The sequence below is a fragment of the Mizuhopecten yessoensis genome, unplaced genomic scaffold (genome assembly GCF_002113885.1).
Source record: "Mizuhopecten yessoensis strain PY_sf001 unplaced genomic scaffold, ASM211388v2 scaffold8777, whole genome shotgun sequence".
Lineage (NCBI taxonomy): Eukaryota > Metazoa > Mollusca > Bivalvia > Pectinida > Pectinidae > Mizuhopecten > Mizuhopecten yessoensis.
In genome coordinates this window covers 299,850-326,759 of record NW_018407716.1, presented here as the reverse complement: position 1 = coordinate 326,759, position 26,910 = coordinate 299,850, and the positions used below count along the sequence as shown (strand labels likewise).

The 26,910-nt window shown below is 35.6% G+C and overlaps 1 protein-coding gene across 2 annotated transcripts; it reads right to left on the bottom strand.

Moving 5' to 3' along the window:
- Positions 1 to 508: 508 nt before the first annotated feature.
- LOC110456513 (histone-lysine N-methyltransferase SUV39H2-like) lies at positions 509 to 19,010 on the bottom strand. Of its 2 annotated transcripts, none has more exons than XM_021507303.1 (6): positions 18,703 to 19,010; positions 15,593 to 15,672; positions 11,952 to 12,803; positions 10,594 to 10,746; positions 8,790 to 8,919; positions 509 to 7,540 (listed from the first exon to the last, which is right to left on the bottom strand). In XM_021507303.1, exons 1-6 carry the CDS (start codon positions 18,872 to 18,874, stop codon positions 6,969 to 6,971), a joined length of 1,959 nt encoding a protein of 652 aa, XP_021362978.1. In that variant the 5' UTR covers positions 18,875 to 19,010; the 3' UTR covers positions 509 to 6,968. The 2 variants fall into 2 exon arrangements, with proteins under 2 accessions (XP_021362978.1, XP_021362979.1); XM_021507304.1 differs by lacking the exon at positions 18,703 to 19,010 and adding an exon at positions 18,313 to 18,652.
- Positions 19,011 to 26,910: the final 7,900 nt, after the last annotated feature.

Genomic DNA, 26,910 nt, shown 5'->3' with positions numbered 1-26,910 from the left:
TCAAACTTTGTTGGGCTCTTACCCAGGAAGCCACCCACCAAATATGAAGATTCTATACCTCTCAGTTCTTCAGAAAAAGTTTGTTTGAAGTGTTTCACATATTTGACTGCTGTGACCTTGAAAGTAAGTCAAAGTCATTTTCATTCACAACTTTGTCAGGCCCTATCCCAGGAAGCTACTAGCCAAGTATGAAGATTCTATACATTTCGGTTCTTCAGAAGAAGCTGTTTTAAGTGTTTGACATTAATTGACTCCTGTGACCTTGAAAGTTGGTCAAGGTCACTTTCATTCTCAAACTTTGTCGGGTTCTATCCCAGGAAACCACCAACCAAATATGAAGATTGAGTACCTTTTAGTTCTTAAGAATAAGTCGTTTGAAGTGTTTGACACATCAGTGCTATAGAACTTCCTGCACTATAATAGGAAGAGAAATTACAAAGACAAAAGGCATAACAATATTGCAGTAATCACTTGCATATCGGTCACACTAAGATAAAACAACTACAAATGAATGTCCATTCCATCTCGTTTAGATGACTTTATTCAATTGACATAAAATATAGAAAGTAGTGACACGTCTAAAATCATAGAATTTGTAAGACTTATTTACACACATGTGGTCCTATTTGTAACATTCAGAGGTAGACCATGTCTACCCTTTTGGCATCTACTAAATAACACTAGGCCTTATTTTGTATGCAATTTCAACTCGAGTGGTTTCAATTACACTACGTAGAATGCTCCTGATAAAATCGATGAAAGGTTCCTTATATCAGCTCTAGATGGAACACACCTAATACTCATCACTAGGTGGTAGGACATATTTACTAGGTAAAAAGTTGATAATAACCATCCAAAGCAAAAGTACCTGTTAAACTCTAGGTAGAAGGTCCCTTACAACCATCTCTATGTGAAAGGCTAAGATCAACTCTTTGAAAAACGCCACATTAATCATTCATCGAGAGTATGAAGCTAAAGATAGTGTCCCTTTTTAACCACCCAAGAATATAAGTCCTCTTGTATCCATCTCGAGAGAAAATGCCCACTAGTATCCACCATTGGGTAGAGGATCAAAGTATCCAGCCCGAGACACTGCATTAGTAAACACCACCCATAAAGAAGATTCCTGGTAACCACCCCAAGGTATAGGGCTTTTATTTACTATCCCAAAGAAGAGAATAAGAACACCAATTACGGAAAATAACTAGTAGCCGTCCCTATCTGGTGAAACACGGGTCAGCAATGCTACAGTGCGCCTCTGTAATCAGCATTAGACAAAAAGTCTGAGAAACCACCCTCAAGTATAAACCCCCTAACATCCACCCAAAGAAACATCTCTCATAATCAAGCTGAGACAGAATCCGCAGTAAGGGAGATGATTATTACTACAAGCCTTCTACCTGGGGTGGGGGTAACTATGGATCTTCTCTCTAGGGGGAGGTTACTTGGGGCATTCTTTTAAGAGGTGGTTAATAGGATCATCTGAAAACCTGGATACTTTTTCACCAGGAGCTTTTCTTTTCAAGGTTAGTTACAAGCAAGAGGTAATCTGCTGGTACAATGTACAACAACCCAGAGAAAACACTTTTTTATGGAGCCAGATGACAATTTATCCTGTAACAATACTCTCTTAACCAACTTACTGTTTGGCCTAAGCCAACTACCACACTCAAAAGTTAATTTATTGGTTTTTTTTGTACCTGCTTTTCACTATAAAATCAATTCACAATACATGTATCATACTACAACATTTTTCATTGTTTGTTTGCTTAGGGACACCAATATTGGAATTTTTAAGTTAAAATATGAGGTCTTAATAAGAACTTTTTTTGTCGGCTTCAGGGGGTGGTGGGGGGTGTGTGTGTGGGGTGTGTGTGTGGGGTGTGTGTGTGGGGGGTGTGTGTGGGGTGTGTGTGTGTGTGTGTGTTCAACTTGTGATCTATTTTTGTATGGTGAACATAATGCATGGAAAACATCAGCATGTCATGAATGGATTTGTCAATGCATGAAACAACTGCGGAAGCGATTTGCTTGTGATACCTGTGCATGTGCAACAAAACTTTCCAGAGTAGGGGAGGACAATATTATTATCAAACTAGTTACATTAACATACATTGGTAATCTAATTTTAAAACATACACGCTTGAAATAATTCAATATAAATTTTAACTATAAGTCTATTCTAATTGCCATTGAGAGTCCAACATTTTTATATAACAGTAGAAGTCAGTTATTTACATGAACAAGTTTATCAGTAAGAGCTAAGGAAATCTGTTTTGATCTGAATGTCCTGTTTGTACTATGGACCACCAAGCTTGGAAGATAATTTTTGAAGATGATTTATTTGCGGTGATATATTTGTTTTACATTGGTATCAGAACAATACATCCACCCATAGTTGCCCATTAAAACAAGGTTCATCTAAATATAAGCTACACCAAATGTCCATAATGTCTGAATAAAAAAAGATCACATTATGAAGGACTTTTTAGTTTTTCGTTTGTCCTATATTTGCGTGGGCAGGGAGAAAACAAATTAACCATTGTTGTATTAAGTGGCCACGGAAATCTCAACCCTCAGAGTTTGACAATCCAGAACCTGTTACTTATCAGGTCGACATATCCATGTCTACGAAACACACCAATGAAAATTCTACAGAAATTGAAAAGTGGAAATTATCCCACATAGTCTGAAATAATGCAAAAAGAAAACCTTTATCAGGAGAAGAAAACAGTAAATGTTTAAAATTTCGTGAATATCAACAGAACTTCAAAATGATTTCGAACGAATAACTGTTTCTTTCCCATTATTGAAAAAAAAATACACTAGACAGGAACACTGACTACTGGGAAATATTTACTTGTTTCATCAATTCGTGCAACTAAAATGCAATTTTACATAAAAACACTCGTACAGTGCTAATTACAATACTAGAAAATTCCAAATAATAGATAAAACACCAGTATAGCACTATTATGCAGAAATCATTCTGCAACAAGTATAACTGTTGTAATTATGATTTAATCCACAGTCAAATACCAAAATCTTAGCCTCTTCATCATGCTGTAATTTAACCTTAAAATCCTCATGTCTTTATCTGGCGGCAATCAACTGTACATTTCTGTATTAAATAAAATAGACAATTCATTAAAATAGAGAACACAATAATTGACAAACTACTATTATCTTTGTAATCCAAGGGTTATACATATACTCCCATTATCACACATCTACTCCGCACCCTTGGTTTTTGTCCGGATGAAATTAATTAAATTTTCCAAGATAACTGTTATCTGGAAGTTATGTTTTGATAAAACATGAAGGAATTTTTCAGTAAAATTGACCGGCCTTGATCTCGGAACCTCTTTGACAATCCTTAAGGTACAGACACCATTGTCAACATCAGCAGTGATTGTGTCAGGATCAAATAACCAACATTAAGTGGTCGATTTTGCCATGGTGTATTTCAAGGGTACAGAGTAGATATACATGCGATACCAATAGCAGAACCCCTAGAATTCAAAGATGCATACTTATGAATTGGGAGGAATCATATGTACATAAACTTTCATTCAAAAATATTTTTGTGTACTACATATGGTGTATTATAATAGGTTTTCCCATTATTATTTTTTTAAACAACAGGTCTCTTTACATATGAAGAAAAACGCAAATCAGAATTTAATTAAACACTAAACACAATTATCACATATGCATATTAAATCTTATTTGTCATTGCATTGAATATAAACGAATGGAGTTCATAAATGACCAAAGTGGGCTTTACCTTGAAAACATAAAATTATGTCTAAAAATCCCAAGATCTTTGATAAAAATTAGGAAACTTTTTACAGAACAATATTCATATATTTAACAGAGATTTTGAAAAAGATGTCTCCTCTTATTTTAGCATTGGATGATCTACCATGTAGAGGTTAAAGTCCCAATGTCCCAATTTATACTTGAGGACATGGGCCATTCCATCATTTACTTTAGTGAGGAGGTGGGAGGCACTGTATTAATATATTATGGGTGGTGGGGTTAAAACCGGATCTGCCTACCATTCCTTATATTAAATCATTTTTAAGATCATAGGTTGGTGGGGGTCTTTGAAAAAGTGCCTTCCGTAATTCTGAAACAGCCCTAATGCAGTTAAACATGGTTTCATCGAGATATCTAAAAGTTTGATAGTTACCACCAGGACAAGCTGTTGTGAAAAGACCTGAACTAATAATTCGGTGACTCCCCTTTCTGGTTTACCGCTCATGATATTCTGAAACAATCCCCCTGGTGAGATTTAACAATGTTCACACGTAATTTTCATGACCAGTATTAAAATACGGATTGTTTATGTTAAAACCCAAAGTTCATTACAGATTGATTATGAAAGATATTAAGATGCTGCCCGGTTTCCAGGTTTTGATTCATCATACCACAAACCAAACCTCACATATAGTATGTACAATATTTTATTGATTTAAAGATGGTTAAAACTCAGTAGATCTTCACTTAATGGAAGTCTATAAAACACTTATGTACAAAAAGATCTATATACAATTTGTTCTCTAATTTTAATTTAGATCTTCCCTGATAAACATAGTAAATAATATTTAATAATATGGTCTTTGTCCTTGAATAGCCAAGATTCTAATTTACTTAGTATGGAGACTGGAGAGCAGTACCCTTCTTTGATGATATTCAGAAAAAAACCCTTTTTTGTGTCAAAATGCAACCCCACCAAAAATAAAAAGTTGTTCATTCAACAATACTGAACAAATAAAGTTTATGTAATTCAATAAATTGGTGTTTGGGGGGCTGCAATAAAATACAAATCCAAATCACTTACAGTAGTACAGGCTTTGTTACTCAGTCTCATAAAAATAAATGATTCTCTCCGTTACAAGTGTTTGATATGAATTAGTAAAACTTTAAAAGAGAACCATCCATGCAATTCTACACAGGGAAAAATCTACAGCATTTCTAAAGTTGCCTTTCATAATAATGCAGTCAGTTGAGAAAAACATGAAATGGCACATTGAATCTCGGCTATTTTCTCAAGGCTGTACATAAGTGATGATAATGTATTTTAACTAAAATGTTTATAGTGCTGATTAATAGTCTTAAATGGGGAAAATATTTGTACATGTTAACAATAATATACATATATGTATGGCCTGTCACAACATAATATCTCCTATTAGCAAGGTTTAAATCTTAAAACTAAACTATTCTATCTCACAAGGGTACCAACATTTATTTGTACCAGTCACAACATTGCAGATTGTTCAACTGACAGGTCCTTCTGTTATACATGTATAGGGCTATGTCATTCTCATATGTCCAACAACATTCACATTACATTTTCTATTTCTTATCATAAATCTGAAACCTTCATTATCTGAGTTAAATGTCAATAAATTATTCTCTGTTTATTACATGCATTTTTCCAGTCTGACATGTTTCAGAAATGCTACGTGTACCAGTATAATATTTAAAGTAAATTCTAAAACTCAATAGAAAAACATAACTTGTACCGGTAGATTATAAATTAATTGAGGCGACAACTGCAACAGAAAAACCTGACTTATCAACAAAAGAATTACTACTAACAACACAACGTATTATAATAATCCTTTCTGACAAAAACCAAACAACATAAAATTTTGCCATTCAGGAACAAACTTCATCTTTTATAGATAGATGAATAGTTAATATCTATCCTTGACAGATAAATAATTTTCTAGATCTATCCTTTCCTAGATAAAGATAAATAATTTTCTAGATCTGTTATTGATAGATAAATATTTTTATAGATCTGTCATTGATCGATAAATATTTTTATAGATCTTTCATTGACAGACAAATAATTTTATAGAGTTGTTATAAAAATAATCAATCGTAATGGTGAGGAATTTCAATTCAAAATGACAGTGGTAAGGTTATCTAGTTTTTACAACTGTTGGATGAAGACTTCTAGTTCCTAACATTATTGATCCCGTTTGCTCCTTAAATATGATTTTGTAATTTGCATATTAAATTTGATATTAAAATGTTTTACACCAAATTTTCACATGTCATGAGTTGCTCTTACAGTGACAGGGATACTAGATGATGTCCACTTAAACATCACTTCAATTACTATGTCTCATACAAAATCAAAACAAATTTAGAATTATTTTCATACAAATGCTTGTCTGAATCTGACATGTGATAAACATGCATTTCCAAGTCTTTCTTGAAGTTTAAAAATTCTACCTTCTTATTTCTACTGTTTCCATTGTTATGTCACAAAACAATTTGAATTCTCTGGACACAATTCCGTAACATTTAACAGTTCATTATCAAATTTTTAATACACAATTACATTTTAAAAATATATAGCATGGGTGTGTTCACAGAGTAATGCTGCATCTCATGAGATAAAAAGATATTTTCATTTTATGTTGTCTTCAGTTGGTTAAATTATAGTAATACTCAATATTTTTCATAAAAGATTTTCAACAACTAACAGTAAGGCCCTAGCTGAGTCACAGCATGCTGAAGTGTAATTGATAAAGAAACTAAATTGAATTTTTAACTCTTGGAAACGGTGAGCGACACAGTATTGGGATTCACTCTAGAAAAAGGTGATGCTAGGTGACCGAAGGGACATAACTCTGTAAATAGTTGGGGCACATGACTCAATTTCTAGAACGTGGACCTTCCCCATCCCAAGAAATACTCGGCTACAAAGTTTGGTAGAGTATATAGGATAAACCCTGGTAAATGTGACACACTGGGCAGAGTGCTTACCTGAACTTCCCTCTGGTAATACCAGTGGGGGACTAATAAATTGAACTATTTTCTAATTTGGGATTGAGGCATCTAATGAACTTACATGAACACACATATATCTTGTGAAATATAAGGGATTACAGAGTAATTAAAATGTGAAATTACGTGTCACAATGACAATAGTATTATATTCCCTAAAACAGGTACTTCCTGCAGTTCTTGGCACCACATTGACAGACTATTCTGTACTGGTCCGTGATGGACTTGGGCAGCAACTTGGCACTAGGTTCTGCATCTCCCTCGGCCCCAAGCACTTTGTTCAAATGTTGGATTGTGGATGGATTTTTGTCAGGTGAAACGGTGTCTGAAGAAAAGTCGCCTGCCATTGGCAGTGAAGTTGTAGGCAAGTTAGACTTCTGTGGTGACTTAGACGAGATGATTGGGCGTGGTGACATATTCATTTTCAGTGGAGATTTTGCTTCAGAGTCATGTTTACGTGGGGATTTTCTTGGAGACACTGGTTTATTTGGCAAGTTCTCCTCCATGGTGTCATCACCAGTGTCACCTTGTCCACTGATAGGTGTCTCTGGAGGAGTATCCATGGTTACTGCCCCCAAGATGTCAACGTCGTCAGTTCCATCTGTATCTACTTCACCGATTACTGGGCTGTCCTTGGAGGGGTCAGCTAACACAATCGGCCCCATCAGTCCAGCTGCAACACTTTTCTCCACGTCGTCCAGAGTTGGGGCCTGATTGGTGGTGTCCCCTGCACACAAATATGTATATATAGCAAGGTAATAATACAGTCCAATTCTGATTCAGCTTTTATATTTCAACCATGATACATTGACATTTTGTCAAATAATCTACTTGTTACAAATGTTTTACTACTTTCTGAACGATACTCATTTTCCATTAAGCATAATTAAATATATGGAGATCTATGTCTTAATGCTAAAAACTGTAATCAAAGGAGACCGTCAATTGTCTATCACTTTAGTTCAAAGTATGCATAGACATAACTAGCTTTTCTGGTCATATGCATGGAAGGAACCCATAACATAGTGTAATATTAAATCAGGGTGAGAACATTGGAAAAAAGGAAACGACAAAAGCCGATTCATTAGTCAATTCCCAACTATTTTGAATGCCAAGTTATATATCCCATCATAATACTAATATATACAAACATAAATTAATTCTAATGATAATCTACCACTTAAATATAATGGAAGTGAGTTTCCATGTCTAACTCCGTGTTCATACACCTATAACTTTATGCAAGGTGACCTTAATGCCAAAATTGGAGAGAGGAACTGGCCCATATATATATTCGGCCACAAAAAAAGGCCTGCATATCGGGACAAGTCTATTATGGTCTAACCTGGATATATTTCTAGGTTTAAGTATGCTGTCCCTATCTTTTGGGTTTCTATAATTACTAACAGCTGGGAATGAGATTTCTGACAACAATGAGGAATTATTAATGACCAGTAAACATTCTATTCAACAAGTCGTCTCGACTACAAAGACGAAATATTGTTTTGCCTCGTTAAAATCTATTTTGTATTATTACCCAATAGTCTATATAAATTATAATTAGTCATTTTTGACTGTTTCTGGCCTTTTGTCCAATTTCGGCTGTAGGGGCGAACTAGTCAAAACTATTTTCCCGGTCAGAGTGAACTGTTACCCGGCGCAAATTCGATGCGCAGAAACCCCCCCCTCGACAGCCCCGTTCAAGCGTTTCGGTGACCTTGACTCAATGCTGAAGCAATGGCATCATTGCATTCAGCATTGATACTAATATCTATTTGGTAATAAAACAATTGTTTCAATGCTATTTGGGGAACATTCAAAACTATCATCCCTCGGTAGGGGGAAACCCTGTGGAACTGTTTGCCCTTGGCCTAGCGGCCTCGGGCAAACAGTTCCCCCGGGCTTTCCCCTACCTCGGGATGATAGTTTTGACTGTTCCCCAAATAGCCATGAAACAATTGTATACTGTTACATACCTGTCATCATGTAGTCAAAGGTTAGTTCCTCCCCCTTGGCAATGTCTCGTCGGGAGAAGAGAGCGATGCGAGGCAGTCTAGGATCCAATGCGTTGATCCACACACCAAATACTTCTAAGTTTGGATCACACTTAACAGGAGAAAATAGTCAGGAAATATTTAATACAGTTTTAAGCATCGTGCATTGATCATTTTAAAACACCTGACATTCATTATTTTAAAACGTTTTTACTCAAACATTTCAATGAAGATGTTACCTGTATAATCCGATTAGTCTGGTCAAGGTGACCAATCAATAATTTTGTGATTGATTTAAATCCAGCTGTTTGACTCGATCATGCCACACAAAATTTGTTTTAAGTTAATACAGTAACTATTTAGTGAACTAATGTAATTAAAAAACAAATTTATGCATTTTCTTTTGAAAACACAAATATTTAATTTTCATAATTATAGTGTTCTCCCCAGGATTTTTTTGATGCGCTATGGCGTTTATTTTTTAACCCTTCCATCGAACCATTACTGTGTCGCAACCCATCTATCACTCCACTTAGAGAAAGAAAACTCCAAAACATTGATGTAGTTAAATTTTAAATAAATAGCATTACTTAATAATCTTGACATTGCATTATTATTGCTCATTTTATTGCCTTTTTCTTTATCATTTTTTTTGATTATCACTATACATTATTGTAAATAAAATGGTCCGACTCAAGAAATGGATAATTTTTTTCAAGAATATCATCATGGAAATAAATGAATATATATCTGAGAATAAATAAATTATAATGACATTCCAACAAATGATATTTATTTTGACAAATTAATAATTAATTTTCGAATCAATGACTTATATTTATACTTTAATTTTTAAAACTCCATTTATTATGAAATTAACCAGGCCTAGCCACCTGTTATCTTGAAGTAAACAAATAGTCAAAATTTTATCAGAGCGCTATTCTCAATATAAACCTATTCCATCTTTTGGTATTGCAGAGTTATCTGCTCTTGTGAGCAGGTATTGATTGTGTCATCCATTTTTGAGAAAACAATGTAATTTTCTCAAACAAACCAACGACGTAACAATCAATACCTGCTCACAAGAGGTGATAACTCTGCAATACGCAAAGAAGGAATAAGTAGTGATACAGTTGTCAAATTAAATTATTTTAACTATCCAGTAAAAGTAATATTTTATTGTACTCAAATTGGGAAAACCAATCACGTGTTATGTTAGATTATTCAGGTTATCAAAACAACATGGCCACCACGTGCAATCTACTCACTTACTTTCTTTGTTAGTTTTCTAAAAGTTGTAGACACTAATTTGTTGATAAAGGCTTCTCACAAAGCTTACTTATTTAAGCATTAAAATGTGTTGGCCAAAAACAATAAAGGAAAGGTAGGTAGGCAGACATTTGACAATTTTTTTCTGAATACAAACCCGCTGTCTGTACTTCTGTGTTTGTATGTTTTATTATGATGTAATTGTCGATAACCTATCAAAACCAAAACGTAGATTGAAGCCTTGATAATAAACAGACATCACTAATGATAATAAGACGAATTACACACTGGTAATTGGGGTCTTTTGTTCACATTTCACACATAAGGGGATAGGTAGTTCACATTCACCACATGGTGTAAACATCATTTAAATCCCTATATATCAGTTTTAGTTAAAAATTTCAATAATCTTGAAAATACTAAATTTATGCTTTGTTGTCAAATTGTTATTAAGCTAAATCAAACTTTAAACAAGTGGACCCAAATCCCAACGGTACACTGACAGCACTATACATACGCAGTGATTGATGAAATGTGACACATTTCCATAGTAACCAGCATCAACAGTAAAAGGACAGTCGCCATCATTATAATCCAGATCAAACAAGTATGTCCTCCCTACTGCATCGTAGTACCGCCCCCGGCGCTCAGCCTCCTCGTTTGTAATCACCTGGAAATAAAAATTATAATTAAGGGAGAACCTTAAAAGGGGCTGGTCGGAGAAAAAATGTCATACACATATTTAAAATACCTTCTTATGAAATATACCGATACAAATTTTGCTGAAATTCACTCCCTAAGAGTAAAAATTATAATTATGTTAAGAAATCCTAAATCGTCACCCGACAGTCTAAAACTCTCAATTGAGTCGAATTGACCCAGGTATCAATACCGTTATATATAACAACAACATATAGGTAGGAATACTACACTTGCATCATACATGACCTTTGAAAACAATTTATTATAGAGTCCGACATGGCACATGACGGTGTGCTATTGTTGTTATCTTCACTGCCTCACTTTCGAAACAACCATGTGACATATATAAATAGATCTGCGCTAAATTTACGCGTGGCTTCCCAGAGATTTCAGTAGTCAAAACTGGACATTGCAAGCAGAACTCAACCATCATATTGCCGTGGTATAACTTTTGGAAGGCCAGAGAACGCATTTAGACTCATTTATTTTGTGTTTTTTCCCCCTTGACCAGCTCCTTTAATGAAGCTTAGATCAACCAAATTAAAACTTGTATTGTCTTGGTCAGTAAAAAAATAATTAACACATAGAATTAAAAGAAATTCATATCTTTTTTTAAATTCAAGTTAATCCCAATTTTAAATTACGGTGCCATTAGGTTGCCGATTGGTATTATAGATATTTTCACATTATTTTGGGAAACCCTAATTTGCAAATTTCCCCAAAAAATTTACTTAATAATTCAAGCTTTATTCCATGTGAATGTTCTACAACCATGTCTACGTGCAACTGTTCTGACACATGCATACTTGTCAACTCACCCTATTTAGGAGGGGACTCCGATTTTGGACCCTTAAATTTAGTACTTTCAACCAGTGAATTTGCTGAACTATTCCTATATTCTCAGATCTAATGATTTCATCCGAGAGAACAATTCAAAGTATGTTACTTATAGGCTCATTTTGACGTTAGGGGGAATATACACACGTTTATGTTTTAATTTTGAGCATGCAGAATCTCCCCAATGGATATTTCAAAATGTTGGCAAGTATGCACAGGATACGAATCAATGATTAAATTTACACAAAATTATGTTACATTAATACTTAAAACAAGTAATCTAAGCCACTTGCTAAGTAAAGGGAACCATTTCATGAAAGCAAACTGATCACTTACCTCCCCTACATATTCTACAACAAATGACCCTTTCTTGATTTTTTGTAGAGTTTTCACTCCCCAACCCCTGCCATTACTGGTGCGAAATACACACAGTTTGCATTTACGACCTTGCTGTACTACTCGATTGGGGCATTCTGGTCCACATTTGCAGCGTTTATTACACTCGTAAATTGGCGTTCCCCTAGAAATCCTTAGCCGTTTATATTTGTAGTATGCAAATTCAGATCCACAGGCACTAGGACAACATGTTTTCTTGCAATCTAGACAATCTTCACATTCACAGCCAATTATTGGGTCGTCAGGGATGTCAATCCCTTCCCCTGGTTTGTAGTCATTGATATACTCAAAGTTCTCGGGTGGCCCTTCCAAGTCGACTTCATTCTCCACAACGATTGGAGCAGGGTCATTGTTGATCCCGTTCAACTTTGTCTCCCATTCTTTCAGTGCTTTCCGCACTTCATCTTTTTTCTGTTTGTAGAACTTTGTCCTTGGATTTAACTGTTTGAAGCCTGGTGTATGAAGCTTGGGTACTTTCTGACCGTTACTGGTGATCAGTCCCTTAAACAGAGGAAGCTTTCCACCTTTCTTAGGACTGGATAAAGACAGCAACTGAAGTGGAGAGAGTGTTTTGCGGATTGGTTCAAGCTTTCTGAAGATTTCATCCACACGGCTGCGTTTGGAGTCGTATCCAACAGTGTCCAAGTCTATGAGCTTGCGCTTGGCCATGATGCGTCGGCCTTCGGAGTGGTATTCTGTCAGGAGGTCTTGACACTCCAAATTGTCTTTGGGCTCCCATGAGTTGTGAGCATTGCTCCAGTTCTTCCATTTGATCAGGTAATAATCTGTTCCCTGGCAACATATCAAAGGTGATATAGTTTTTAAAAGCAACAACAGATAATCAAATTTCAGTCATAAATGAATACAGAAGGGCCATAATGAGTGCTGAATTTGTAAACTGAGTAAATTAAATATTTTAAAACTTGATCAGGTACATGTTTGCGACAAAGTTTCATATCATAATGTTCATATACATGTATCATAGAATTACGTATCTATCTACCAAGTACCTAGGTATATGTATAGTGCACATATTATACAACCATTAACAGGCGTTGGGCTATTCTAGATATTTTTATCTACTGGAGACAACTAGAAATACGAGATTTTGTTGAACTGATACCCTCACATGACATTTGATAATTCATTTTGTCATTATGTGTGTGAATATATATATGGGGGAATGGACATTAGACACTTTCAATCCTGGACCTGTAAACTCACCAAATACGGCTGATGTGACCTTGAAGTTTGGACCAATATGAATGGGGTCTATAACTTAACCCATCCTTGGAAGTTTGTAGGCCCTAGCTAGATGGTGCTCTACTTACAGTTGGGAATTCATATTTGCTAAATTAAACTGACATGATTTTTTTCTTTTTCATTCCAAAATGAATGAAAATGAACCATACAGCTTCTATATCCATCTTGCTAAGTTTGTAGATCCTAGTATAGGTAGAAATAAATGTATAACCTGAAAAAGAACATCAGTGATGGAAGCCAAACCAATGTGTCAATATAGGGACTATTCCGGTGTTTATATCCAACAAAAATTATACCTCGGGATAGGACAGACTGGTATGTCATTTGTAGGCCCCAGGTTAAACCCAAATATTATTTTTTACACTGTTCTCAATATTCAAACAACCATTTTAGATATTACGAGTATCATGTTTATTTATTTTACGGGTATGGCAGAATATTGACAATTTTATGAATCTCGAGACATTTTCCAAATTTTTCTTGTAAAATATCTTTTTTTTTTTTACAAATGTATGACAGACCTCAATTCTACTTAAGGTGGCTCGACACATCGTCATCAGCGTCCATTTTCGTGACGTACTTCCGGAAAAGTACAGCTCGGACTCAATTATCTTGATCGAAATGTGCATGTACACTGTGTCGTCATTTCCGTTTTGCGTATCGGGTATTCAATATCGTAGTGCAAATTATAGTAACACCTGGGCCGTTTGCGTTTAAACGGTCAAACCGATCGGACCACTGTTGTTCGTTTATTAAATAAGGTAGGACCTAGTTATCTGATGCTGCTTTCAGGCGAGCATTGAGAAAGCCTTGCAAGTCTTGCATACACATTTGTAGGTCCGCCAGGATTTATACCCGGAATTGTTACATTTATAAACGGTCAAACCGGTTGTTCCGCATAAACGAACAGGCCCCTGGTAAACAATAGTACACGTGCGTGCCGATGATATGTCAACACCCGATATCGAGATTTTACCGGGAAATGTATAATCACACGTACTTCAGGAATAAAGCTTTCCAATTCATTGACATAAACAGACTCACGGGAAGACAGTGACATGAGACCAGACGACCTCAAGAAGGTCATATAGGAAACACATGGAATGCGGACGTACCAACCTCATATGTGCATATCACGTGCTTACACGAGTTCATAAGCTGAGGGAGTTTCGCTCTGTCGATTAAATCGTGTTTACAAATGTAGTCTACTTACTCTGTGAAAATAATGTTTTGTAAAATATCAAGATACCTATGAAATGCATGTGTGAGGGCACGTGAGAACGGCATACCATGCGATAGCCTCTGGTCACATATGTACCTGACATGTAATTATAAATATACCGTGAGTTAGCGGACTGTGGAATGATGTCCAAAGTGTACATGACTGAGGGTAATTTGGTTCCATTAAAGAACAATAAATTGATAATTTTGATATCATATTTTTGATTTATTTCCATCATTTGTTATATGTAAACAGAGACAACTGTCATTGTGTAAATGTCATCCCTCTGCAAAAAGTTCCGATTTTTTTCAAGGAAGATAACTCTCACCCGGATCAAAGTGATTGTAAAATGTAAAATAAATTAATTATAAAGCCATTGTGTATATTTTGTTCAATTTCCCACTCTATATGTATAGATCTGTGTGTCCTGTTTGCTTTTAGCTTGTAGATAATCACTTTTATCCGTTCAAATTCAATAAAAAACACTTTGTGTAACATGTGTTACATATTTTGCGATAAATAAAATATTTGTAGGATTAATTATAAATGCTTCTTTTCATTTTTTTATTGTTTTTATTGTTCCGAACAATGCCACACACACAAAAAAAAAAACGGAAAATATTAAAAGTGGCGAAAATTCAATTTTTTGGTATTTTTTCCAAAAAATTCCCCAAACTATCGGAATGTTTAGATTTTCATAAAATTAACTCTGCATAGTTGCATAACCATTATATGAAAGTTTCAACGAATTTTGCTGGTTAATTGCGAAAGTGTGGAGCCACCTTAAGCTTTGATTCAAGTGATTAAAGTAATGATAAATATGATTTATTTTTCTAGTTTTTAAGACTGTTAACAGGTTCCAGACAAAAACTAGAGTTGAAGCTTAAAAACATCTCTCATCAAAAATAGAATTGAATTAGAAAACATCTCGGTACAGTTTAAATATTATTCCTCAAATATTTGTGCGAAAGTGCTTTTAACCATATTATGAATATCACATGAGTATGAATTATTGGATGCAAAGTCTCTTAAAATTTGAATTAATTCCATATTCATACTCGATGAAAATTAAAGTCTTTCATTGCGATTCCTGTACCTCATCAACAGTATGGTCCAATATCTGCTCCACTTCCCAATCTTCGTCTTGTTCCCATGTTATTTCACCTCGCTCCACCACTGAAATACAAATTTCTAGTTTAGAAATAAATAAAAATACACAAGATATCATACCAAGTTTTATGCAAACTAAAGCAGTGACATTCCACAAGTACCCCAATGTGACCCTGACTATCTATTTATTGTAATAGTCGGGCAGAAACGTTAACCCTACCAATCATTTTGGATTTCAGAATATTGTTGCATGTAGGAAGAGATTATTAATTTACGTATTCAATTATATTGAAATGCATACATATATTCAATAGAAATACCTGTCCCGATTCTAGAAACTATTACATATATATATATATAAAAAACACTATTTAACAGTGTACTGTTTCACCAATTGTCATAGTTTGTATTGCTCTTGATGAAGAAAAACCAAATTTCTTATTTTTATCTTTTAATCCTTCTCCATCCTTCTTTGTTTTGATGAAAAATAACAAGCCCACAACAATTGTTTATACACAGAGACCCGCTCGGATGAAATATCTTAGTTCTGACCAGATCTTGTAGTTAGGCCCGTGGATTAGAATATATAAACCCAATTATAAATGGCAGTGACTATACGTATACCCTGTGTAGTGAGTGAGTAAATGGGTTTCAATCGTAGCTATCAATGTTCTATTGATACTTTCAGAATGATCCCGTCACTCATCCTTTCAGTATTACTATAAGTACCAAATTACATTATACCATTTACCACCAAAATAAACTCTAGTTAGCCTGATAAGGCGGAATATGTACCATGTACTATTAACATCATATCCTCCTCACCCTTGTTATTTTGACAGATCTATAGAGCCACCATGAATTCAGGAACGTTTAAACTCTCCTTACACATCTACATTATAACATGCAGTATTTGGTTTCAAAATTCCATAAATGTCATGATGATTTGAATTGACTGCAATACCTTTTTTCACATAATTAAACAGTGTTATGAATGAAAGACTTTAGAACCATTTACTGTATTTTCTTTTTATCCTTCTTTGAAAAGAGAAGTAAGCAGACTTTAATTCCTAATGAAGAAATTGCATGGATAGGCAATGGCCATGGTCAGCTGATGGATTGACCTCAAAACTCTAATTTTTTCAAAAGACCTGGTTCCATTGTTCCCAACCCCTGCCACATTCATCCAAAAAGTATCATCTTAAAAATTAAAAAAACATCTCTATAAAATATTTAAGAAGGATTATTTCATTTAAAATGTTGCTGTTGCATCATCATCTGAATACAAACTTAAGCTGTTACAAGATTTATACAGAAATAATTTACAATAATATGTAACAGGAGAGGAAAAAAGCTCATACCAGGGACCTTCCGAACTCTATACCAATTGAGCTATCTGGTTGCCGACCATCGACCAAGTCCAGGTCCGCTACATTCTTTCCTCCTTTTTCCAAGTCTTGGTACCCGAAGACAACTATTTACAACCCAGGTTCGGTTAACCCCTTGCCAAGCATACACCAAATGCGTGAAACAAGGGTTGGTCACAGGCACCACTGTAGTAGGACAAGGAAAAATGCACAGCCAGACTTAGGCTCAAACCTGGGACCCTCCAAACTCTAGACAGACGCTCTACCAATTCAAATGAGCTATGTGATTGCTGACGATCGACCCAGTTCAGGTCTGCTACACATGTATAATATTCAGCCTATTCAATCACTTGGGTTAACATAATTTGATTTGTTTCCTTTTCATATTCCTCCACCCTGCAGGTAGAGCGCAAGAATTGTACCTGCCATTGCATGATCATAAGAGGTGACTAAATTTGGGACCTATCTTTTCTCTTCTTTCTAAACAACTTTCTTCTCCCTTAACAATGCCTCACTGTTGGCCTTTAGTTAAGCTTTCGCCCCGGTGAGGAAGGCTTTGGGTTCTGTCCCCTGGCTGGAACATGCCAGAGTCTGTAAAAGTGGTAGTTTCTACTCCTGCTTAGAGCTCAGCAGTTTAGGATGGGGATGACTGGTTTGCCCGTTGTCAGTATAATGTGACCGTGTGGGGTGTCCTGCTGGGTGTCTTCAGCAGTATGTTTCAGTGAGCTAGCACTATAAAGCCAGCATCAGTTCCGCGCTATCACAAGGAGACAAACACGAACATATCGTAACCTCCTAAAACACACTCAAGTACACTACATGCATCTTGCACACAGGGGAGGCCGTTCTTAAATGACCATAGCTGTTGATAGCACGTTTAACAATTAATACTAAACCAATCCTCCACAGAGCCTGAAACAGCTGTAGCAGAACTGGACTCAGCAAATCATCGGTGATCACCTCAATCGGTAGAGCAAAATTTAGGAAAAAGGTGTGAGCAATGTAGCAGAACTTGACAGGGTCGATCATCAACTACCAGATAGCTCAATTGGTAATGTCTTTCTACAATTCGAAGGGTCTTGTTAATGGGGTGCATTATTTTCTGTTACATATATAGCACTGTACCAGGTAATGGATTTTGTTGTAATATGAAGGGGATATATATTGTATCATTGATTCATTATACTGATACCACCTATGTTATGATCAGGAGATCAGGATTGCTATTTTTTAATTGTAAGTCAATACCTATATAACTATTAAACAAGAAAATAAGTCTTTTTTCACATATGAACCAAAGCCCCCTTTTCATTTTTTGTCCACAGAATGATATACTTACACTGATTAATTCCAAGATATTCCCGAGATACAGAACCTCGAAACTTATGCATAAAAGACTATTAAAAGTTGCTGTTGACAACGAAGTTTGACCATGCGTCCCTCTTTGATCGAGATGTCGCATTGATGCCGAAAATCTTGAAACAGCTTATTTCATCTTTCTAATATGTTGTCCTACGAATTGCAATAGCATTATCAGGATTTCGTGGTAAGGTTATTTATAAGCACACGTCTCGATTGTTATTGGTCTTTATTTAGAATATGGAAAAGCTTCCACGGTCTGTTGAACGCCGAAAAAAATGCCGGTTCAAAAAAATGAATAATTACGGTACAACACTTTAATAGGTAAAAATATCGAATAAAACGTACAGATAACACATCGATTACTTACATTTTGACACCAATTTTTGTGCCACATAAGGACCTAGCTTTCTCAACGTCTGATACAGAAGGTACTGATTGGTCTCCGGCGAAAAACGCAGTTTCTCTTGTTGGCATGCTTTCTGTAAGTCAATGATTCCTGATAGACAGGCAACCTGAGCATCCTTAATTTCAACTTCCATATTAATGATCAAATGTAAACTCAACAAACTTCACTATAAAGGTGAATCATCTCTTGGTTTGTATGTTGTGCGATGCAAATTCTTCCCCTTAGAAAGGGCGCGCATTTGAATGTTCCGCGGCCATATTTCCGCTTACGACAACAAGTGCTCTTTGCCGATTGGTTGATAAATAAGGCTTCCGGCTAGGTGCGTTCGGTTATAATCCTCACATTATAAGGAACGACAACTCTGGGTAGAGATTGCAATGCCTGATTTAGAAATCGGCTTCTTTAAGATTTATTTAAAAAAATGTTAACTAGAAATAAAAAATAAAAAATTTAATATTTTGCCCATATCCTGATGGGCGAGTAGTTTACTTTCATGTACGGGCAGCTAGTGTACGTCCCGCCCTTTGGGACATAAATAGTCACTAATTGGTCATATCATTATAGGAAACGGCTGTGGTCCCTACCCTACAACGCCATATATAATCATAAATTTAAATATCATATTCAATATACATAAAAACACTAATCTTGTCAATGGTCACAACTAAAATCATCAAGAACATCGATAATGATTATATTTTTTCAATATTTAAGGTTATGATCATTGGTCCTAAACGTAAATATATATTTATAAATTGATTAATTGAACCGTGCCCCTATGCTTGGATTTAGAAATTACCAATTAACACCTGGTGCCATTTACTCTACCCACAGGCTGTAACAAAAAGAAATACCTTCCTATACGTTTATTTGCCGAAAGCCATATTTTCAATCTGTCATTGCGTATTTTTGTAGCTTTTAAATTGATTGCAAAAAGCAGAAAGGAAATAAAAAAGAAACATTATGCAATACATTATTTCTCTATTCATTGTACGGTATAAATCATAGTAAACGTAACCCTCCCCAATGGGGAATAGTTGACTCGGGGTATTGAATTCATAAACTTTCTAAAGCACTTCAGGACCTTTCCATCCATGAAGAGTATATTGATTCTAGATAGCATACATGGGTCTCAAGAATATTTTTATACCCCGCTTTCACCGAAACGGGGGATATTAATTTGGGTTTGTCCGTCTGTCCCCATTTGGCGGAGTTAATGACCCCTTGAAAACAAAAGACGTTATCTGCTGCGTTTCGTTTCTGTGCAATAACTTAAGAAATGTTAACCAATTTTCTTCAAACTTGGTCACAGGGTTAAATGCCTTAAGGGCTCAGCCAAGTTCGACCCCATTTGGCGGAGTTATGTCCCCTCGAAAAATGTCATTATCTGCCGCGCTTTGTTTCCGTGCAATATTAAGAAATGTTAATTGATTTTAGGAGCTCGGCCAAGTTTATGACCACTTTGATCGGACTTTATTTGGCGGAGTTATGGCCCCTTGACTAACGAAAAACATCATTATCTGCCGTTTCCGTGCAATAATTGCAACGAATGTTAATCGATTTTCTTCAAACTAAGTAAGCGGGTTAAATGCATTAAGGGCCCGGTCAAGTTTGATAACCCCTTTAATCGGACCCCAATAACCAAAAAACGTCAATATCTGCCGTTTCTGTTCATTAGCTCTCGCAAATATTATCCGATTGTCTTCAAACTTAGTAATGTTCAGGGTTCAACGCATTAAGGGCTCGGCCAAGTTTGACAACCACTTTAATCGGACTCCATTTGACAAAGTCATTTTCTGCAGTTTCCGCTTAATAACTCCAGCAAATATATGATAAGGCGTTTTTTCTTCGAGTTTCAAGCTATACATTATATCTCAACAGCACGATACTCACATGTTTAAACCTAACCTCAATAATGTTAACCTACAATAGTTCCTGAAAGCGGGGGATATAAATTCCACGATTTTGCTTGTTTTTATTTTATTTTATTTTAGTCACTTTGAACCCTTTTGGTCCTACCGTTCAGGCCCTTATAAGGGGTAAAGATCCTTATAGGTCACAACTTTGGTTGGTCTTTGGCGATGGAAGCTTCCTGAGATATTTTATTGAAATTATTATAAGCGTTTTGTCGATTCTCATTCCCTGACCAACCCCATGTACATGTAGAAATGACGGAGGAGCTATTTTACGACAGATTTTTTTTTTGGAGTTATTGCGCTAGATTGTGTTTGAACCCGAATATTCATAGACGATGCGAGCATTTGAGGCAGTACACCAGCACTGGACATCAAACTTTCAAAACACTTAAAAGGCGTCAACCAATTAACATCAGGAGCAAATACAAAGTCAACAAAGTGTAGATTCTAAGTACTATACATAGGTCATGTCTTTATTAATTTCTACGTGGAAAGTCCAGACCACATCGCTCGAACAAGTAGGGCGGTCACATAAAGAGAAGTAAGATTCCTCGAACTGGATGTTCCGCATCCGAAAGGTTTATGACTGTTACGTCGATTTGTTGATGAAATATTAGCTGTTTCTTGTTTTCCGGACTGTACATCATCGAGGAATTCTTCAGTCCTGGTAAGCCTGCTCTTTATGATTTTGATCACTTTAACCACGGAATTAGATTGAGATGCTATCTAAGTCCGTGCTGTAACAGTGTTTCTAGAACATTCTATGAATATGCCAGAAGGATACCTCCAGAAAGCAGCTCTCTGTGGTAAACTGGCTTGATTTTGTATGGAATTTTACATGTAGCAGATATTTCATCATCAGTTTCGTGAAAGTAATTGCAATAAGTAAAAAAAAGGGACACATGAATAAGACGTCCAGTTGATGGTGATATATATACAACTCCCTGGGTGTCATTTCTCCAGTTTGATAATAAAACAAATCAAACCTCTTTCCTTACCACACACACAGGTTCATCTCATACAGCGTGATGGCCCCGTGACTAACGAAAAACATCATTATCTGCAGTTTCCGTGCAATGATTGCAACAAATGTTAATCGATTTTCTTCAAAATAAGTAAGCGGGTTAAATGCATTAAGGGCTCGGTCAAGTATGATAACCACTTTAATCGGACCCCAATAACCAAAAAACGTCAATATCTGCCGTTTCTGTTTATTAGCTCTCGCAAATATTATCCGATTGTCTTCAAACTTAGTAATGTTCATGGTTCAACGCATTAAGGGCTCGGCCAAGTTTGACAACCACTTTAATCGGACCCCATTTGACAAAGTCATTATCCGCAGTTTCCGCTTAATAACTCCAGCAAATATTAGATAAGGCTTTTTTTCTTCGAGTTTCAAGCTATACATTATATCTCAACAGCACGATACTCACATGTTTAAACCTAACCTCAATAATGTTAACCTACAATAATTCCTGAAAGCGGGGGATATAAATTCCACGATTTTGCTTGTTTTTATTTTATTTTATTTTAGTCACTTTGAACCCTTTTGGTCCTACCATTCAGGCCCTTATAAGGGGTAAAGATCCATATAGGTCACAACTTTGGTTGGTCTTTGGCGATGGAAGCTTCCTGAGATATTTTATTGAAATTATTATAAGCGTTTTGTCGATTCTCATTCCCTGACCAACCCCATGTACATGTAGAAATGACGGAGGAGCTATTTTACGACAGATTTTTTTTTGGAGTTATTGCGCTAGATTGTGTTTGAACCCGAATATTCATAGACGATGCGAGCATTTGAGGCAGTACACCAGTACTGGACATCAAACTTTCAAAACACTTAAAAGGCGTCAACCAATTAACATCAGGAGCAAATACAAAGTCAACAAAGTGTAGATTCTAAGTACTATACATAGGTCATGTCTTCATTAATTTCTATGTGGAAAGTCCAGACCACATCGCTCGAACAAGTAGGGCGGTCACATAAAGAGAAGTAGGATTCCTCGAACTGGATGTTCCGCATCCGAAAGGTTCATGACTGTTACGTCGATTTGTTGATGAAATATTAGCTGTTTCTTGTTTTCCGGACTGTACATCATCGAGGAATTCTTCAGTCCTGGTAAGCCTGCTCTTTATGATTTTGACCACTTTAACCACGGAATTAGATTGAGATGCTATCTAAGTCCGTGCTTTAACAGTCGTTTCTAGAACATTCTATGAATATGCCAGAAGGATACCCCCAGAAAGCAGCTCTCTGTGGTAAACTGGCTTTATTTTGTATGGAATTTTACATGTAGCAGATATTTCATCATCAGTTTCGTGAAAGTAATTGCAATTGCAAGTCAAAAAAGGGACACATGAATAAGACGTCCAGTTGATGGTGATATATATACAACTCCCTGGGTGTCATTTCTCCAGTTTGATAATAAAACAAATCAAACTTCTTTCCTTACCACACACACAGGTTCATCTCATACAGCGTGATGGCCCCGTGACTAACGAAAAACATCATTATCTGCCGTTTCCGTGCAATAATTGCAACAAATGTTAATCGATTTTCTTCAAACTAAGTAAGCGGGTTAAATGCATTAAGGGCTCGGTCAAGTTTGATAACCCCTTTAATCGGACCCCAATAACCAAAAAACGTCAATATCTGCCGTTTCTGTTCATTAGCTCTCGCAAATATTATCCGATTGTCTTCAAACTTAGTAATGTTCAGGGTTCAACGCATTAAGGGCTCGGCCAAGTTTGACAACCACTTTAATCGGACTCCATTTGACAAAGTCATTATCCGCAGTTTCCGCTTAATAACTCCAGCAAATATTAGATAAGGCTTTTTTTCTTCGAGTTTCAAGCTATACATTATATCTCAACAGCACGATACTCACATGTTTAAACCTAACCTCAATAATGTTAACCTACAATAGTTCCTGAAAGCGGGGGATATTAATTCCACGATTTTGCTTGTTTTTATTTTATTTTATTTTAGTCACTTTGAACCCATGTGATTGAGGTATTTTTTTCTTGTTCTATGATCGAATAACCATAAACGATGTTCGCAAAGAAAAACTTGAACAATAGAATTCCTGTTGCAGCTTCGACCAGTATTTCAGTGGGGCGGCTAAGCAGGTTGTACGGTAAACGTTGTACGGTTGTACGGTAAACGTTGGGCAAGTCGCTGAAGGCCCTTCTACAATTACGGTGTCCAAGTGGCAAGTGGGTAGGTTGAATTGGAGTTGTTTAAAAATGAGTTCATCTGAATTGGAATGACCAGTAGTAATAGCTAAGGCATCGAAGTCGTGTCAAGGGCTGATCAGACGTGGGTGAAACCCAGACAATGGATGTAGAGATCGCCGAAAGTGTCATTAGAAAATAATTGGTGCACGTGTTTATGTTAATAAAAAGAAGACTGATGTAAGAATTAAATAATTGTACACAATGAACTATTCCGTCTTTGCGTATTGCAGAGTTATCTGCACTTGTGAGCAGGTATTGATTGTTACCTCATTTGTTTGTGAGAGTAACCTCATCAATTTTTGAGAAAACGATGTAATTTTCTCACACAAACCAATGACGTAACAACCAATACCTGCTCCCAAGAGAAGATAACTCTGCAATACGCAAAGATGGAATATGTCAACCAGTGTTATTTAACTGAAATTTTAACAGTATAGTACTAGATCTAAAACAAACTCGAGAGTTACTTCTGTAAATGATTTTTATTATTAAACAAACAAACCTTCATTACATCATCATAAACCATATGCAATTCCATTCATTAAACATAGTTGTGTTATCCAACTCCCTTCAAAGAATATAGTGTGGCCGTGGACATGATACTAGTATTATGGTGAGAAATGACAGTCATCCTAAAACTATTTAATCGATCTTTGTTAAGAAATGTTTATGAGTGACCTTTTGGCCACTAGTACGATATGTACTCTGTCACCTTCATCACAAGGTTTTTGTCTAATGATGGCAATTATAAATATTTCACTGGTTGTGTTTTATGAACCTGTACACAATCTGAAAAAAATTGTTAACACATACTTCATCTTGGCCCTATACAAATTAATAGCTAGGTCAAACTACTAAAACTACCAATGAGCCAACAATCATGCTTCGTCCCAATGGTGCACAATTCTCTTTATATTATAAACCAATTAGCTGAATAGTTAATCTAAAGCTTTAAAGAAGAAACCAAAAATGCATTACCGTTTTTATATTAAACTTAAAATTGTAAGATCAGGTGAGCTCGGGTTTAATTAAAATTTAGGATCAATTTTTGGTCAAAATTTGAATGGCTACACTTGCAAAGAGATTAAAATGTCAGCTTATCAAAAGCTCTATGAGCCAACTGTGAATTAATAAATGATCAACAAATTATAATCTTTCTTCAGGATCATTCAGAAAGTCAGAATGGTCATCTGCACAAATGAAAATGTAAAAAGTAGGTTGTACTTGCATATATATTTCAACACCCTCCATAAGATTGTTGAAATCACTACACTTTTTAACCCGATTATATCACAGGTATACAGGTAAAAAAACTTTGCAACAAGGTAAATAATAAAATAGATTCATGATGGGAAGATGACAAATCAAAAACAAAATCGCCAAATCACAATAACATCATGGTTGGAATGTAATCTTCACACTGAATATTCATTCTGAGATACATTGTAATTCCTTCCGATACGTTGGACATATTATCATTGTAAATTCTTCCAAAATATTGGACATGATCATCGTAAATTCTTCACAGATACTTCGTAAATCATTCTGAGATACAATGTAAATCATTCCCAGAAACATTGTGAATACTTTTGAGATACAATGTTAATTATAGATACATGTACGCTACAATCTTTCACTGATACATGTCGTCATACATCGATGAAATACACTGTAAATGTTTTAGTGATACCTGCCGTCATACATCGATGAAATACACTGTAAATGTTTTAGTGATACATGTCGTCATACATCGATGAAATACATTGTAAATGTTTTAGTGATACAATTGTATACTTATATTAAATAATACTGTCAATGAATACATTAATAAATAACATTTTGCAAAACATTTGCTACAAGAGGACATCATTATCAAGTGAAAGTTCCAGAAACTGTCAAATCTATTAACACACCCCTGTAGACATTAAATACACAGTAAAGGTCAAAGTTCACACTCCTCCTCACATGTATGTATACTGGTAAAAACACACTGTTCCAGACGTTAAACACACAGTAAAGGTCAAAGTTCACACTACTCCTGACACGGATATACATTTATTTTTCACAAATATGAGACCTAAATCTGTGTATTGACAGTGATGGTTTAGAGGGGTTTGCTGGGCTTCAGGAACCACCAAGCTTGAGCACCATGAATAGTAACTATAGCTAAACAGTGAAAGTCAGGTAACCAATATTATTTACTGTAGCTTCACAGTAAAAGTCAGTTCACCATGGTTATTAACTGTATAAACACAGTGAAAGTCAGATCACCATGGTTACTAACTGTATAACACAGTAAAAGCCAGATCACCATGGTTACTAACTGTATAAACACAGTGAAAGTCAGATCACCATGATAACTAACTGTATAAACACAGTAAAAGTCAGATCCCATGGTTACTAACAGTATAAACACAGTGAAAGTCAGATCACCATGATAACTAACTGTATAAACACAGTGAAAGTCAGATCACCATGATAACTAACTGTATAAACACAGTAAAAGTCAGATCACATGATTACTAACAGTATAAACACAGTGAAAGTCAGATCACCATGATAACTAACTGTATAAACACAGTGAAAGTCAGATCACCATGATAACTAACTGTATAAACACAGTAAAAGTCAGATCACCATGGTTACTAACTGTTTAAACACAGTAAAAGTCAGATCACCATGGTTACTAACTGTATAAACACCGTGAAAGTCAGATCACCATGGTAACTAATTGTAGCTTCACATTAAATGTCAGATCACCATGGTTACTAACTGTAGCTTCACAGTAAAAGTCAGTTCACCATGGTAACTAACTGTATAAACACAGTAAAAGTCATATCCCATGATTACTAACAGTATAAACACAGTGAAAGTCAGATCACCATGATAACTAACTGTATAAACACAGTGAAAGTCAGATCCCATGGTTACTAACTGTATAAACACAGTAAAATTCAGATCACCATGGTTACTAACTGTATAAACACAGTGAAAGTCAGATCCCATGGTTACT

Coding starts and splice junctions, on each gene's coding strand:
- LOC110456513 (XM_021507303.1), bottom strand. CDS start 18,874: ATGGAAGTTGAAATTAAGGATGCTCAGGTTGCCTGTCTATCAGGAATC. Junction 15,673..18,702: donor ACAAAAATTGGTGTCAAAAT/GTAAGTAATCGA, acceptor TTTGTATTTCAG/TGGTGGAGCGAGGTGAAATA. Junction 10,747..11,951: donor TTGTAGAATATGTAGGGGAG/GTAAGTGATCAG, acceptor TTTTATTTCCAG/GTGATTACAAACGAGGAGGC.